Source organism: Erpetoichthys calabaricus, chromosome 3 (genome assembly GCF_900747795.2).
Source record: "Erpetoichthys calabaricus chromosome 3, fErpCal1.3, whole genome shotgun sequence".
Lineage (NCBI taxonomy): Eukaryota > Metazoa > Chordata > Cladistia > Polypteriformes > Polypteridae > Erpetoichthys > Erpetoichthys calabaricus.
Genome location: NC_041396.2, coordinates 187,760,377 through 187,777,939, shown reverse-complemented (window position 1 = coordinate 187,777,939; position 17,563 = coordinate 187,760,377). Strand labels below are relative to the sequence as shown.

Genomic DNA, 17,563 nt, shown 5'->3' with positions numbered 1-17,563 from the left:
TTCAGCTAGCTATGTCACTTTTTATAAACTGCTTATTCGCAGTCCTACTACATATACTCTAGCAGCCAGGCACTTATTCTAACAGCAGTGTTATAACATGAAGTTATAGTGTTTAAAAGGGTATGCAAATATACAATTAGGTTTTTTTATTATTAAACTTGTCAGAAATTCTAAATTGAAGACTGCCTAGTTGTTAACTTTACTAGTAAAATAAATGACAAATTTAGAAAACTGGCACATGCTGCAGTGTCTGGAAGGGCGAAACGAAATTCATCAAGTGAATCGCATTGTTCTACTTTAATTTATTAGTGTCTGCTTAGTGTTAAACAGAGAACGGTCCAGCAGCAAACCTCCGCGATTCACCAACTCCACTGGACAACCAATCAGATTGCATCTTTATGTCACAAGGTTTAGACTGTGGAGCACTTGATAGCAATTCATTGCTCAGTATTATGTCACATGATTATGTAGTGCCACACCTTTGGACAGCCAATAAGATTGCGGCTTTTGTCATACGATTTAGGGGCACTTGGTCGTGGTAAATTCTTAAATTCTGTTTAGAACGTATGTATGCTTTTATGTTTGGGCTCAGAAAGACACGAGAAAACTAACTTTGTACGTGGAGAAGTATATGGGAGAACAGGACAAAAAATAAACTGTTAAGTGCATTTTCAGTCTGAGTAAAAGTCAAGATTCCTAAAATGTACTTTTCTACAGTTAAGAGTGGTAGCAATATTAGTAGTATTAATATTTTCAATGGTCACTATGATATTCGGTCATACACTTGTACATTTTATTTTCAGACGTACAATTCTATCATCAAAATGGGACAGACACCCACTGTGCCCCAGCGTGCCAAATGCTGTAGTTTTGGCCACTGTCCTTTGTATCCTGTGGGCAAGTATACACCAGGAAACTTCACAGGCGCAACTGCATTTTGAGGGGCACATTTCAAAAGTAGCATTGCCCACAAGTAAGCACAAGTTATTTTATCTTATTTTTGAAAGTTTTATCTTAATATGTCAGCTTCTGTGTAATGTGGTACTGGCTGTTACTTTATTTTTCTAGCTTTTCAAATACTGTATGTTCTTGCTGTTTGGATTGCAGACAAGAATCTCACTGTCATTGCTACTTGTGCATAAACACAAGCAAGCTTGAAAATAAACGTTCATGCAACATGGACAGGTTTAGTAAATGGCAATAATTACAATAAAAAGAAACTGAAGTGTGTCACATTTCTAGACGTATAATACTTTAAGCTTTATAGTGGAGTAGAGGTTAAAAATGGCAGCTCTTCAAGATTTAAGCCTGACTATGGAATTAGACAGAGTTGTCCTCCGTGTTTATTTCTAGTTGCTTCGGTGCTTCTCTCTGCATTTGTCACTAATATAAATTACAGAACTGTATTGTTGATGCTTACCCAGTCTATTTACTTGGGCTTGAGACCAGTGCCATCTGGGCTGGTTTGCCCCTTGGTGGCTCGGTCTTGAAGGAAAAGGATTAAATTTGGGAGCAGGTGCTGGACTGAGATGAATGGAAAGGGACCATCAAGTACATAGGCCCGCACACTGAAATGGGAAGAGACGAAGAGGAAGAAGATTGTTGATGAAAAGACAGTCATCAGTCACCAGCCAGTGACACCATATTTTTCTTCTGAAATTGTTATAGCATTAAACTTCATAGAATATTACTCCAGAGTATCCTGTATGCAAAAGAATGTAAATTAATTATGAGCTATTGCCCATTAGAAACTGAGTTATTACATTTATGATAATATAATTCACCTACGAATATACATACATAGTCAAACATTCTCGGTCCAATTTAGGGTCACAAAAGCCAGGGCCTATCCTTTTAACACTGGACATAAGACAGGAAACAACTCTGGACAGGGGATCAGTCCATCAGAGGACCCACTCCTGCACACACCAACACACACACAGGGGTCAATGTGGAACAGCTGATTTACATTACCTGCACATCTTCAGGGAATGTGAGAGCAAAACCAAAGTGCAACACACACTAACACAGGGAGAACATGCAGATGTTACACAGGTAACAACCAGGCACAGGAATGAAACCCAGATCACTGTGACTCTGAAGTGGCATATTATCTGCTGGTCATATTACATTTAAAAATGAGAAAAATTACTTGAGACCTACCTAATTCAAATGGAAGTAACACTTGATGATCTTTGAATTTTCATTCTATTACAGAAAATATTCAAGATATTCCCCTCAAGGATTAATACAGTGTACCAAACCAACAGCGTTGGATTCATGACTCAGGCGCCGCAGAGAGTGGCAGCCTTTTCAGCAGCTCCGTGTACGACTTTATTTTTCTACTTTTATTTTTCTCTTTTTTATTTATCACTCCTATCACTTTATTTTATGTGGTTATTGTGAATCTCCCATTGGGATTAATAAAGTATCTATCTATCTATCTATCTATCTATCTATCTATCTATCTATCTATCTATCTATCTATCTATCTATCTATCTAAATACCAAAAAAAATTGATGACCATGTGGCTCTAATTTGATTTGAGATTAGGAATCTGAATTCAACTTACCAAACAAGACTTGCTATACAGCCCCTACCATTGTATTTTGATAATTTAGTTATGAAAAATGTCAAAATGCTATAAAATTTTAAATGAAAGAACAACATAACATTTCATTTGAAAAAACTGTCTGAATGAATTCAAGTGAATGTGATGGTTTTACTTTTGAATTGTATTGAACACCACTTTAAAAATTAATTGGATTAGGCAACTTCCATCTAGTCTAATTTCTCAGTGGAATTTTGTCTCCAATCTTATCTCTAAAATGGGTACACTTAAGATTTTTATTACTTGGCAAATATAATAAAAACCAGTAACGGCGCCCTGCACAATAACGTGCAGTGAATACACTTGAGCATTCATAGTTTTCATACTCTTTCTCTGTACGTTTAGCATTCGTTGCTCAGAAGTTGATGTGCTTGCTGCTTCCTGAGCAGCTGTTCTTTTCTCCACCTTAGCGGCCCACTTCTTCTCTTCTTTCGTCGGCATCTTTTCGCGTTAAAACTGATTAAGTCAGTGTTTGTGTTGCAATTACTTAGTACGTTTTCCTTAATTATTCACTTAAGTTGTCACTTAATTCTTCAATCAAAAATAAAAAGAGGAATTACCTTGGAGGTCAATCATCACCCCGAAGCGGAAAGTAGACGTCACATAGTATATGTGTACCAAATTTCAGGTCAATAGTTCAAACAGTTTGCGAGGTACAGGTGATTTAAAATCCTGGACAGCCATGGTAACGTATATACGAAGATGTCAGCCACAATTGTCACTAAACCTCTGGGACATTCAAATATTTCGTCTGTCTTTCATTGGAATTCATCGTGAGCTGAAATGAGGCCAAAAGTTCGACAAAGGAACCTATATCGACCAAATACTGTGTTGAATGTGGTCAATTTTGCAGATTCTTCAGTAAGAATGATTGCACAGTATCCAGAGCTGAAATATTGTGCCCCTTCAAGCTTTGCCACAGTGCCATAACATATTGTCATAGGGGGGGTCTGATTGCATTATTAAGGTCTGTTTGTTGGCTTTTCCACAGCAACAAGTATATTGACTCACTTGGTTGGCTCCGTCACCTTGGTAATTATCACCTTGGTAATCCCTGCTATTCAGTTCATCTTTATCACTTGCTGCAGAGAGCATAAGGAATCCTTCTGGCAGGGTAAACCACAGGTACAGCTGTTGGATCACAGTGGATTGTGCACTGTCCTGGAAAGTGACTAATTCCTGTGAAAACATCAGAGAACTCTTGTCTTATTTTTTTTGTTGTGAGGTGTCAACACGGATTGGACAAGCTTAACTAAGTCCAAGTCCAAACATTACTTCAATTCTAGTCAATCCTAGAACAGGCAGAGCTTGTGAGTCCACAATGTAAAAGTTAAGGGATATTGCATGGTCTTTATATTTATACTTTACATTACACATGCCTTTTACTAAAAGCTGTTGACCACCATACCTGGCGAGTTGCCTTGCTGTAGGCACAATGGCATTATTCAGCTTTCAGGCTGCCATATATATTCTTAGGTATTTTATTTACGTGAGATTCAGTGCCTAATTTGAATCTCAGTTTTTCACCATTTGATTCAATTTCTGTGTCTGCAAAATCCTGCTCAAGGTCTGAAGTTTGTTTCCTATGGAATGCTGAATCAATAAAGAGCTCTTCATGGTCAGATTCTTTTTTGTCTGCTGTATTTTTGCTTTTACTTGAGTAGACCAACAAACTTTGGTAAAGTAATTTAAGTTGCACTGTTTTCCTTTAGCTTGAATTGCATCCTGCTCACTGTGATTTCTCCCACATTGGTAATTTATTTTGCAGCATTCCAAGCTTGTGCAAGTAGCATTTGTGCTTTCTGAACATAGCGCGGCTTTGCTGATCGCTTCATCAGCTTCTAAACCGCACACAGTTTGATCTGCATCGTTGTTTGTGTTGTTAGCTGACATTGTTTTCAGTAGACTACATGCACACTTTCTTCCGCATTCCGCACCAGCCAGCTTCTTCACTTCCAGCACTGATATCAAAATGGACAAGCTATGGTGTTTTTGTACACCCGATCGTTTCAAGATGTGCCCAGACTTACGGTTAATGATGTAAGTCGCATTTTATTCAAGCATTGTGCCAAACGTCAGGCGCTAAAATGGAGAAGGGCTTCAAACTATATGTTTCAAGCAACATCCACAAGTACAAAGGTAAGACCTGGACGTATTACAAACTTGTGACTACTATGAACTTACGTGGGACAAATGTGTAATTACATTAGGCTTCTTTTAAAAAACAAAATTTCAATAATTCGTCATTAAACTTTATTCGGGGACAGGTGAGTATGTATGTAAGCTTAATACATAATAACAAGAGTCTTCTGGACATCTTACCTTTAAAAAAACAAATATCTCTGTCTGAGCCAGGAAAACGATGAATGCCAAACTGCTGCTTCATTGAAAAGAATTTGTTTCCTCAGGGGGTGGATCTCCTGCCCAAGAAACGTTTTCATTAGGCTCTAGGTCAACAATTTCTAGATCCGGAGCTGAAGCATAGTCATGTTCCTGGTTTTTAATAAACATGTTTTACATAGTAAAAATTATATAATGAAAGTGACCCAAGAATATGATTAGTTTGGTGAAAAAGGTGTAATGTGGTATTTTTTTGTTTTTACCTGGACAGCAATGCAATGAGGTTGTGGAGGACACATTAAAGAGCGCAAGATAACTGTCGTGGACTGCAGGGGGTGCCAGACACAATTACACCACCAAAGTCCCATTTCAAATCAAGTGCTTTAGATAGTGTCCTGGGGCCTCATGTATAAACGGTGCGTACGCACAGAAATGTTGCGTACGAACCTTTCCACGCTCAAATCGCGATGTATAAAACCTAAACTTGGCGTAAAGCCACGCACATTTCCACGGTAACTCATACCTTGGCGTACGCAATTTCTCCGCTCGGTTTTGCAGACTGGTGGCACCCAGCGTCAAAGCAGTGCTACTGTTCCTGTGTGATCACCCTTTCTTTCTTAGATCCACATTCCTGACGCGGCTTTATAAATACACTGAAACTAACTGCATATTGTTTATTAGTGTAATGCATCTGATTGTAATTAACCTGCAGCAACATAATGGTCCAGGAAATAGCCATAGTATTCCAAATACCATAACTGCTTTAGTGCTGTAACTCTCACTGCATCTTCCTTCTTTCAGCTGCTCCCGTTAGGTGTTGCCACAGCAGATCATCTTTTTCCATATTACTCCCACTGCACCACTCGGGAGTATTTATATCACTGTATCTGAGTGGGAAATCACAGCAGCAGCTGATCGGAAAGAGAATTATCAGTACACAGCATAAAGCAGATGCTGCCTGAGCCAAGGCAAAACGCTTCAGAGACTTCCTTGTACGGACTTCGCGGTTTAGAAAAAGTTTCATCCCAAGGACTATAAACGCACTCAATCAGTCCATCAAGTGCTCCTTGTAGAACTGTTTGAACTTATAAGTACAATTACCTCACTGTAAACTTGCACTACAGTTATGATATTGCACAACCTGCGCCACTTTATGAAGCGTGTATTTACATATGATGATGTCATTTTTAAGATGAAATGCAGCAAAATATGTTGATTATATTATACAGCTAAAATTTTAACTTCATTTAAATAATCTGTATTGTTAATAATTAAACATGTGAGGGCACGGTGCCGCAGCGCTAGCTAGTTCAGGGATTGTTCCTGGATTGCGTTGTATTCTTGCGCCGACGCGACACTGGAAAGATAGACGGATAGAATAATTAAACATGTACTACGAAGATATTTCAGTGTTCCTTAAAAGTTTCGAAGAATCGGCGTTCTAAGCTTACAGATGGCTTAACGTCTATTACAGAGCTGATTGTGTGGCGATTGGGCATTTGGAGAAAGAAAAGTTAGGACAGGAATTGGAGGTTAGTACGTTTGAAAGAGACAGTACTTCTGTAATAAATTATTTCATCGAAGGTCGCACATGGCGCAGCAAGCCTCTTGCGTGAGATATGAACAATCACTGCGCCACCGTGTTCCCATGTTTAATAACATGCTTTCATTCCTATCATCATGAAAATGATATCACGTATACATCTCAGTATTTTAATTATTCAGAGAGCTGTAATATCACGAATGTAATGGATTCTGTGTCCTGTTGGAGAAAGAGAAAGAACGGAAGCACGTAGTGATTCACACACATAGAGCACATAGAAGATCAAATACAGAACAAAGCATTTAACGTGCTACTTGAGAAACTAGTAAAATAAACGATTTTAAGATGAAGTTTGTGATGTTCTACTTTAATGGCAAAATAAACTACGTGATTAAAGTGGAAATTTCGAGATTAAAGTTGACATTTCGTGCTTTTTTCCCACTGTGTGCCTATTTGTTTTGTCTGTACCCTAATAAGCTTTCATATGATACTCAGACGGTGGGCTACGAGTCTCCTTTTCACGGCGACTTTGATATGTGATTTCTTTTTTATTTCGGGCACTGTGCGACTTTGTGAACTTGGATCTTTCGAGTTTCTCCGACACTCGATCAACTTTCTTTTGTTGATTATACCACTGTTTAAACCAACAAATAGTATGTTTTTTCCTTTGCCTCCACTTGGTATTCGCTGAAATTCTTATATTTTCCCCCGTGCTTTTCCCATTGTCTTTTCACAGAAGGCTATTTATATTGATTTGCATATTCAAAGAGGCGTAATTCTGGGAGGAGTTGGGGCGGGACAGAAGGCGTGTGCACGTACGTTACTTTTCACGCTGATCGGGATTTATGTAGTGGAAGAACGTGAAAGTTTGCGTGCATACAGATTCCTGCATCTGGATTTTTCTGTGCGTACGCACATTCCCATTTTTGTGCTTACGCCATGTTATAGTGTGAGTTCTACGCACGGCGTTATACATGAGGCCCCTGGATACTGGACTGTTGAGCGGACCATAGTTTGTGAGACTCAACAACTGTGTCTTTGATATGGATGTGAGCAACACTGGAGCACCACAAGGAACAGTCCTGTCTCATTTTGTCTTCCCTCTGTACACCACTGAATACAAATATAACACCAGGGGCCTCATGTATAACGCCGTGCGTAGAACTCACACTATAACATGGCGTAAGCACAAAAGCGGGATTGTGCGTACGCACAGAAAAATCCAGATGCAGGAATCTGTGCGCACGCAAAATTTCACGTTCTTCCACTACATAAATCCCGATCAGCGTGAAAAGTAACGCACGTGCATGCGCCTTCTGTCCTGCCCCAACTCCTCCCAGAATTACGCCTCTTTGAATATGCAAATCAATATAAATAGCCTTCTGTGAAAAGACAGTGGGAAAAGCACGGGGGAAAATAGAAGAATTTCAGGGAATACCAAGTGGAGGCTAAGGAAAAACGTACTATTTGTTGGTTTAAACAGTGGTATAATCAACAAAAGAAAGTTGATCGAGTGACAGAGTGTCGGAAAAACTCGAAAGATCAAATTCACAAAGTCGCACAGTGCCCGAAATAAAAAAGAAATCACATATCAAAGTCGCCGTGAAAAGGCAAGTCGTAGCCCACCGTCTGAGTGTCATATGAAAGCTTATTAGGGTACAAACAAAAAACATAGGCACACAGTGGGAAAAAAGCACGAAATGTCAACTTTAATCTCGAAATTTCCACTTTAATCACGTAGTTTATTTTGCCATTAAAGTAGAACATCATAAACTTCATCTTAAAATCATTTATTTTACTAGTTTCTCAAGTAGCACGTTAAATGCTTTGTTCTGTGTTTGATCTTCTATGTGCTCTATGTGTGTGAATCACTACGTGCTTCCGTTCTTTCTCTTTCTCCGACAGGACACAGAATCCATTACATTCGAGATATTACAGCTCTCTGAATAATTAAAATACTGAGATGTATACGTGATATCATTTTCATGATGATAGGAATGAAAGCATGTTATTAAACATGGGAACACGTTGGCGCAGTGATTGTTCATATCTCATGCAAGAGTCTTGCTGCGCCATGTGCGACCTTCGATGAAATAATTTATTACAGAAGTACTGTCTCTTTCAAACGTACTAACCTCCAATTCCTGTCCATACTTTCTTCGTAGTACATTTAATTATTCTATTCGTCTATCCTTCCAGTGTTGCGTCAGCACCAGCAAGAATACAGCGCAAGGCAGGAGCTATCCTTGAACTAGCTATACGCTGCGGCACCGTGTCCTCACATGTTTAATTATTAACAATACAGATTATTTAAATGAAGTTAAAGTTTTATCTGTATACTATAAGCAACATATTTTGCTGCATTTCATCTTAAAAATGATATTGTCATCATACGCGCTTTATAAAGTAGCGCAGGTTGTGCAATATTATAACTGTAGTGTAAGTTTACAGTGAGGTGATTGTACTTATAAGTACAAACAGTTCTACAAGGAGCACTTGATGGACTGATTGAGTGCGTTTATAGTTCTTGGGATGAAACTGTTTCTGAAACGCGAGGTCCGTACAGGAAAGGCTTTGACGCTTTTTGCCGTGGTTGAGGTAGTGTGTACTTGAAACTGTATACCGATAATTCTCTTTCCGATCATCTGCTGCTGTGATTCACACTCAGATACAGTGATATAAATACTCCGAGTGGTGCAGTGAGAGTAATATGGAAAAAGATGATCCGCAGTGGCAACCCTTAACGGGAGCAGCAAAAATAAGAACAAGATGCAGTGAGCGTAACAACGCTAAAGCAGTTATGGTATTTGGAATACTATGGCTATTCCCTAGCCCATTATATTGCTACAGGTTAATTACGATCAGATGCATTACACTAATAAACAATATGCAGTTAATTTCAGTGTATGTATAAAGCCGCGTCAGGAATGTGGAGCTAAGAAAGAAAGGGTGATCACACAGGAACAGTAGCACTGCTTTGACGCTGGGTGCCGCCAGTCTGCAAAACCGAGCGGAGAAATTGCGTACGCCAAGGTATGAGTTACCGTGGAAATGTGCGTGGCTTTACGCCAAGTTTAGGTTTTATACATCGCGATTTGAGCGTGGAAACATTCGTACGTAACATTTCTGTGCGCACGCACCGTTTATACATGAGGCCAGGTCATGTCACTTGCAGAAATACTCATATGATTCAGACAGTGTGTGTTCAGACTGTAGTGTGTATTTGGTAATTTATTTATGTAAGTGTGTATGTCAGTCAGTCATTTTCTTGCCCGCTTAGTCCTGAACAAGGTCATGGGGGGTGCCAGAGCCTACCCCAGCTAGCATTGGGTGCAAGGCAGGAACAAACTCTAGACAGGGCTCCAGTCCATTGCAAGGCAAATGCTCACACACATAACCTCACACTAGGGACAATTTAGTGTCACCAATCCATCTAATGCGCACGTGTTTGGATTGTGGAAGGAAACCACAGCACTTGGAGGAAATCCATGCAGACATGTGGAGAACATACAAACTCCAAGCAGGGAGAACCTGGGACGTGAACCCTGGTCTCCTTACTGTGAGGCAGCAGCACAACCACTGCCCCAACTGTGCTGTCATGTATCATGTATATATGTATGTGTTATTTAATCAGCTTCTGTAAAAAGCCAAATTTCCACCTGGGGACAAATTATCTATCTATCTATCTATCTATCTATCTATCTATCTATCTATCTATCTATCTATCTATCTATCTATCTATCTATCTATCTATCTATCTATCTATCTATCTATCTATCCATTACATAATTTAGATAGGTCAAAGTCACATTAATGGACTACGATTTTTAAAATTAAATCGACATGTCAGGTAGTTAACTGAGGAACACCTAGATAAAACAGAGCCTGCTGGCTATCAATAACAGTGTCGTTGGACTTGGATATTGTGGAATTTCTGGGCAGCTGATTCTGCATTGGAAGGGTTATGTTACGAACACTTTCATTTTTATATGTCAGAAATTCATACTCACAAAGCCATTTATTCCTTTGGAAACTGTTGAGAAAATCTTGAAAAAAAAATGTGTAGTTCCTGAACCTGATTTAAACACTCTGCAAAAACATGATAGCATTTCAGTAGGATTTGTTGTGGGATCTGGAGGACAGTGTGATATAAGGTGAAGATATCAAGCCTTTACTGTTTAACCAAACACAGTTTAAGATGTAACTCAATTATTAGGTGTTTAAAATTATGAAGAGAATTAGAAATTATATGGTGGAGCCCTGCTGTTATTTTAAAATTAGATATTCAACAAACATGTGATGACACAGACAGAAAAGTGTTAAAGTTCCATTTTTTTCAATCAGAGAATTCTAGACACAAAAAGAGAGAATAAGTAACCAAGTAGTGTGGTAGATAGTAGGACTTTGGGCATCTTCAAAACTTAACTTGATGTTTTGCAAGTGTTAGTTGAGTAAAGGTTGCCCTTCCTGGCTAAACAGCCTGTTCTCACTGTAATTGTTCTAATAAAATTAAATCATTAAGAAAGCTAAGGGATATATTAAGGCTGCCTGTTATTTCCTTAATAAAGTATACTTACCTCCCAAAATTAGCAAATGCCCAACCTGTATGTATTAATTACAAATTAAAGAGGTACCTGTCACCCTCTGGTGAAATGTAGAACCAGCTGTGTATTGTCAGACTGTCTGTCTGTTTTGGGTCATTGCCAGGGTTCCCAAGTACCCTGTGTTACTTACAGTAATGAAGATTCACTATTCTGTATTGATTTTTGGTGCTCAAGGGATTGAAAGCTGAAAACAGCTGAATTATATGGGTGGATAAAATTATTTGTGTTAGTATTTCTGTTCATGTGAGTTACATACTCTTATGCATCTCAAGATATAAGTGAAATTAGTCAAATTTAATTCGAAAAGGCTTTTCATTTTGAACAACTTCAAGAAAAATATTATATCAAGTACACTATTGGCAGAAAGATATACAGGAGCTAACTAGAATAAGACGTGCATAACTGCTCATCAGTAGGAAACCGAACATCTCTTGAGTAAATCAGGGTATATTTAGCTGTTTTTTTTTTTGTTTGGTCTATTTGATATTTAAGCAATGTAGTATTTTGGTGCAGGATGGGGCAATACTTAGAATTGTTGTCTATCAGCTCCAGGAAACCTAACCCCATATTTGACTGAGGACATTCATTTTAACTAAAATAATTGTCAAACGTTGTTTATTTACAAAAAAGGCTTAGAGACTGGTAGTCATAAAAAAATCACACAAAAATGCTTTAGGGCTATAATTGTAACACTGATACCAGAGAGATATCAGGAAGTACATGTAAACTAATGACACAAGACCTTAACTTACACAATATTGCAATACACAGAAAGTCTGACCTTTACTATATTCATCAGAAAAGTACAGGTTTTAGGGGTCAGTACATTGTATGATACTGCAGTCCTCTGCTTTGAATCAACGGGGTCACTTTTGCAGCTCATGTGTAGCCGTATTTAACATATCAATATACAGTACATAAAGGACTGATCAGTGTATGAATGTTACCCATATAGTACTCTAAAAAAATAAAAATTACTTGGAGCATGGTTGCTATTCACCCAATGTAAATGTCATTTAGATAACCAATGATAATGCAGGTTGGGTTCCTTTAAGAGCCAAGAATATTTCAAGTTTGTGGTCAAAATCATTCGGTCGCTCTTTAGGCTCTTTGTATCTGGACGTCATTATGGATCCTAGGTAAGATATGAGTTGGCAGCCATCTTCAAATTGTTCCATCTTTTTCTTATACTTCTTTCGCACATAAGTAGAATTTTTGGGGTTGAAAGCTTTGAAAACAAGAAATGTAAACAATGTTAATTTAATGTCTACTTAGTGTACCTTAAAATAACTTATTAGGAAAGTTGATCAAATAGTAGCACAGACTCCATAGCTTGTAGCACCATTAACAGCAAGCAACCTCTCAAGTCACGTGATAGAGCAAACTAGAAAACAAAATGTAGTCAAAAATGCCAACTAAGCAGGAGAGTAAGACAAGCATAACAAAAATTAGGCCAGAAAGTGCAGATAGGAACCAGGAGGAGCTTGCACATATAATAGGAGGTACCCCTACCATCATAAGAAGTTACAAAAAAATGTTTATGTCATAAAACTGCAAAGAAGGGCACATGGATAAAGTGAGGAGAAACTGTAAACTGGAGTCTCGAGCTTACAGTTCAAATTAATGTAACATATATTATTGTCTTTACTGTCACAGTGAATAGCAGGCACTTGGGAATTTGTAAATGATGGAACAGAAATTAACACAACTACAGAATTATAAAACTAAACTGTAACAGTACAGCTAGGAAGCTGGGTGGGAAAAAAATGCTCAATGCACACTGTATCAGAGGAGAGTGATTACAGAAAACCTCAACATCACTGTAAATACAGAGCGGTCATGTTTCATACTTTGTTTATCAATGATCTTGGTTAGATATAGATGGTGATTTGGATGTAGCTCTATGCAAAATTTAAAGGTTCTCAAAATAGGATAGCTTTGTTTAAAACAAAATAGTTTCAGGAAATCAGAAAAGGTATATTTCAAAGCAAAAAACGTGTCCAAAATCATGAAAATTGAAACAAAGTGTGGACATATTTTGGCCAATACAAAAGTACAGGCAGAAGGGAGGGATCCATTTTTATTCCCCACCATAACAAGACTACCACATAGTGTTTTTGAAGAACAGAACAAAAAGACTGTGGTCAAAGGCAGGCATCACATGAAAGGCAGGAAAGGGGCAGAGCTCAGGATGACATATTTATCAAGAATTCTCATAGGTTTCGAACATATGTCAAGAGATTAAGAGCTCTACCTTTTAGATGGTACGCTGTATACAGCAGAGCTGATTTCTTCATGCTCATAAATGGATACTTAGGCTTCAAACAGCCAACAGCTGTCAGAGCTTTTATTATAGCAGTTGCAACACCCTGTTGGGAAAAAGAAAAAACACATTGTTACATTTTATGTATTAGTAAACTTAAGATCATTAATGTTATGGGGCCAATTAACTACGTTTTTCTACAATGAAAAAATATATTAAGGCTTCCCATGATGTAACACAGTTATGAAACCTACTTTATTGATTTTTTAATAACTAACTGTATAAGATGGGGGCAGCATGTTGGCAGAGTGGGGCAATCCCTACTGATTCATAGCTGTAAAAAACTGGATTAGAATGCCAGCCATGTTCTTTCTGTCTTTGTAGGCTTCTCCATGGGTATGCAACACCCCAAAGATATGCATGCTGGGTTAAATGGTGTTGCGTTTTTACGTTTTCACCAACAGTGAGACAGGCACCGATGCAACAGTTGAATAATCATCTGTTTTCTTTACTACAGTAGATACTGGACTTAATGGTGAATATTGGCACTATTACGAGTTTTAGAAAATGGGTGGTGCGCCTGAGCTTTGGTATCAATGCATATGTGTTGTTGTTGGAACTATTTATACTAGTGGTCCCCAACTACCATCCTGGAGAGACCACAGTGGCTACTGATTTTCATTCTAACCCTTTTCTTAATTAGTGACATATTTTCACTGCTAATTAACTTCTTTTGAATTAATTTTAAGTGATTTGTTTTTTAAGATTTGCTCCCCTGAATTTCTTTATTGTTCCACTGAAGTGCTTCATTTGAAGTGAGTGAGCCAACAGACGACCAAGTAAGTCAGGGCCTCAAACTCCAAACAATTTCACTCCAACCAGTTGCTTAATTAGGCACTGATTCTTGTCGTTAATTAAACCCGATCTCTAATTCCATGGCTTGTTGCTGCTCTCATTGTGCAACAGCAGACATTTCCGAAACTGTTGATTTTCTCATTTCTAAAAAAAGTGTTAAAATGTTTTGGGGAACTGAGCAGATCATCATTCTAGAGACCTTCATCTTTCTTTATTTTTAGATATTGTATGGTGGACACAGTTTGCTGGTCATGTTTTGGTTCATTTTGTATCTCTTTTGGCTACTAATTAATGAAAAAGAAACAATTAAGCGGTCTGAGTCCTCAAGAGCAAGTCAAATAAAATGATTTCAAAATAAGTTAATTAGCAGCAAAAACAGGTCACTAATTAAGAAAAGGTTTAGAATAAAAACCTACAGCCACAGGGGCTCTCCAGGACCGGAGTTGTGGACCACTGGTATAAATAGTTCCAACAACAACACATGCGCATTGATACCAAAGTGCAGGCATACCACCCATTTTCTAAAACTTGTAATAGTGCCAATATTCAGCATTAAATTCTCTATATATACATAACAATTGGAGAATTTAAATTATGGTGGTGAGTGTGAGTGAATGTGTGTGTGATTCTTTGACTCCTGCAGTCAATAGATGTTCATATAATGAATGGAAACCTTATCAGAATGTTTCTCATTATAAATTGAAATCCCAGCAAGAGCTCTGACTCTGAGGCCAGGGATCTGCACCAGCAACTGGAGGGTTGAATCCTGTAAACACCAGAAGTGACTCTACTCTACTGGGCCCTTGAGCAAGGCCCTTAACCTGCAATTGCTTCGTCTTGGGTATGACGTTAATTTGCATCCAGCCCTGCAAGCAGGTCCTCCAACTTGCAGGGAAAATCTGGGGGTTGGTGGGAGTATTGGCACTTCAGCTACTGAAAAAAAAACCTCTTACTGCTCCAGTGTGGTGCTGAAGTGTCACCTGTTGCACTGCTGCACTTGGGTCCCAATCTGAGTGGTTCATTGTGTGGTGGGTGTGGCAATTTGCTGTGATCAGCACATGCTCCCAAACTCTCTCTCTTCCTCCAGCAAGAGCTCATGGCTGTGTCATAGGGCCACAAACGTTTCTGATATATTAGTAAATAATCTTTTGATGTTCTATTTAATAGGAATTACATTTTATGTTATGTATTATATTAACACTTATTATATAATACCAGTAACGGCGCACTGCACGATAACGTGCAGTGAATCCACTTGACTTGAGCATTCATAGTATTCATCCTCTTTCTCTGTACGTTTCGCATTCGTTTGCTCAAAGGTTGATGCACTTACTGCTTTCTGAGCAGCTCTTCTTTACTCCACCCCAGCAGCCCGCTGCTTCTCTTATTTTGTTGGCATCTTTTCGCATTAAAATTGATTAAGTTAGTTTTTGTGTTGCAATTACTTATTACATTTTCTTTAATTTTTCACTTAATCTGGCATTTAAGTCTTCAATTTGCCTCAAGAATGATTAGCGAAGGTGGTAGGGAATGAGAGCGGCACCTGTACGCATGCGCCGCACGGCCGCCCTGCTGTGCGCTGCAGAGAGTTGATTCTACAATAAAATAAAATAAAAATAAAAAGAGTAATAAAATCATCACCCTGAAAGCGGATAGTAGACGTCACGCAGTATATGTGTACTAAATTTCAAGTGAATAGGTGAAACGGTTTGCGAGCTACAGGTGATTTAAAATCCTGGACAGACAAACGAACAGCCACGGTAGCGTATTATAGAAGAAGATTTTATATGTTGCAACAGCTCAGACTATCCAGCTGGAAGGTGGAATAATAAAGCTGTGCTGCCCCCTCCTAGCATCAAAACCTGCTCATAATTACTTTCTGGTATGGGAGCTCAAAAGCTGTATTTCTGTCTAAGCAGACTTGTATGTTTTTTAAATTACCATTTTTTTACACATGATTGTCACTGTTAAAGCATTGATAATAATGATTTCTTTTTTAGAATTACAATTAATATTGAAAACTGTTTCGATTCCAGTAGGGAGTACCAAAAATCCCATTTGTACTTTCCCAGTAGAAATTAAATAATTAATTAGTTTACTTTGTAAAACTAATCAACAAAAACAAGAAAAACATGAGCTAAGTTTCTCATTACATATACTAATGCCCCTCCAGCTCCTTTGTTGGATATGTCTCAATTTTGTTTTCTTCTTATAAACCGTCAGAGATGTTATGTAATAAATAAGCAAGAAAGTAAGTCTGTCCGGATATGTGTCACAACACAGTCACCAAGTGAGTGGAAGAGTAAATATCCAAAAGCTAAAGTTTCATGAATTAATAAAAAAAAGTAAATGAATGAACATGAGTCGAAAAATTAAGGAAAACCCTAAAACAGTAAATTCTATTTTAATTTGGAAAAAAATTATATGTCAAGGTTGTGAGAAATGTGGCAACACTGTCACATCATCCACACATAATCAAGGCTACTATTCTGACCGGAATCGGAAAGGGAAAGGACGTTTTCATTTCACATACTGTATACCTATGAATTCCAATGAACTCTCTTTCGAATTCAAACAAGTTCAATTTCTAGTAAGTCTTGCATTTGCCATGTCCATAAATAAGTGCAAGGACAATCACTTAAAGTTACTGGAGTTTACCTCAAAGAACCGTGCTTTTCACACGGCCAGCAATACATCGCCTGTTCCAGAGTAGGATCAGGAAAGAATTTATACGTTCTTGCTCCTAATGGCGAAATGAAAAACTTTGTGTATAATAAGGCACTCTAAATAATTTGTAGCAACTATAATCCGTTATTCGTTAATATGGAAGTTTGACTTTTGAACAATATTTGAATAATAATGTGTTTCAGTTTTTTTCAACCCGAGCAACAGCCGGGCATCCCTGCTAGTTAACTGATATACTTTAAGTGTAAGATACCACTGCTGATTCTTCAATGTCTTACTTGCTCAAGATATCCAAGCATAGGGAGGGAGGTGAGGAGCACTGGTTCCTTCTTTGGAGGCAGTTTATGTGGAAGCTTCAGATTCCAATATATTTCAGGCTTCCTATGTAAAAAAATAGTTCAGTTAAACAGTTTTTAATACATCTTAATGTTACTTAAATTTTCTTTATACAAAAATAACATATACCGCATGAACTTATCCAGTTTTTCTTCATTTTCAAAAATAAATATTTTACCCCTGTACTCCACAGCATATTCAATGGTTCCTGCCACAAGTGCTTCATATCTAAGAAAAAAGAACAGCATGTTAATGTATTTCATAGTACCAACACTAAATAAAGGTGTGAGAAAAAAAGTTTGTGAACCCATTGGCATTTTCTGTA

At 38.0% G+C, this 17,563-nt stretch overlaps 1 protein-coding gene across 1 annotated transcript in view; it reads right to left on the bottom strand.

Annotated features, from left to right (window-relative positions):
• Positions 1-11,697: 11,697 nt before the first annotated feature.
• Positions 11,698-17,563, bottom strand: part of ak9 (adenylate kinase 9) — a 123,256-nt gene continuing 117,390 nt past the window's right edge. Inside the window, exons 36-39 of the mRNA XM_051924728.1 lie at positions 17,368-17,466; positions 17,181-17,283; positions 13,354-13,468; positions 11,698-12,327 (exon numbers count right to left, since the gene is read on the bottom strand). Coding sequence (XP_051780688.1) covers positions 12,116-12,327; positions 13,354-13,468; positions 17,181-17,283; positions 17,368-17,466 — 529 coding nt within the window. The 3' untranslated portion in view covers positions 11,698-12,115. The remainder of the gene's footprint in view (positions 12,328-13,353; positions 13,469-17,180; positions 17,284-17,367; positions 17,467-17,563) is intronic.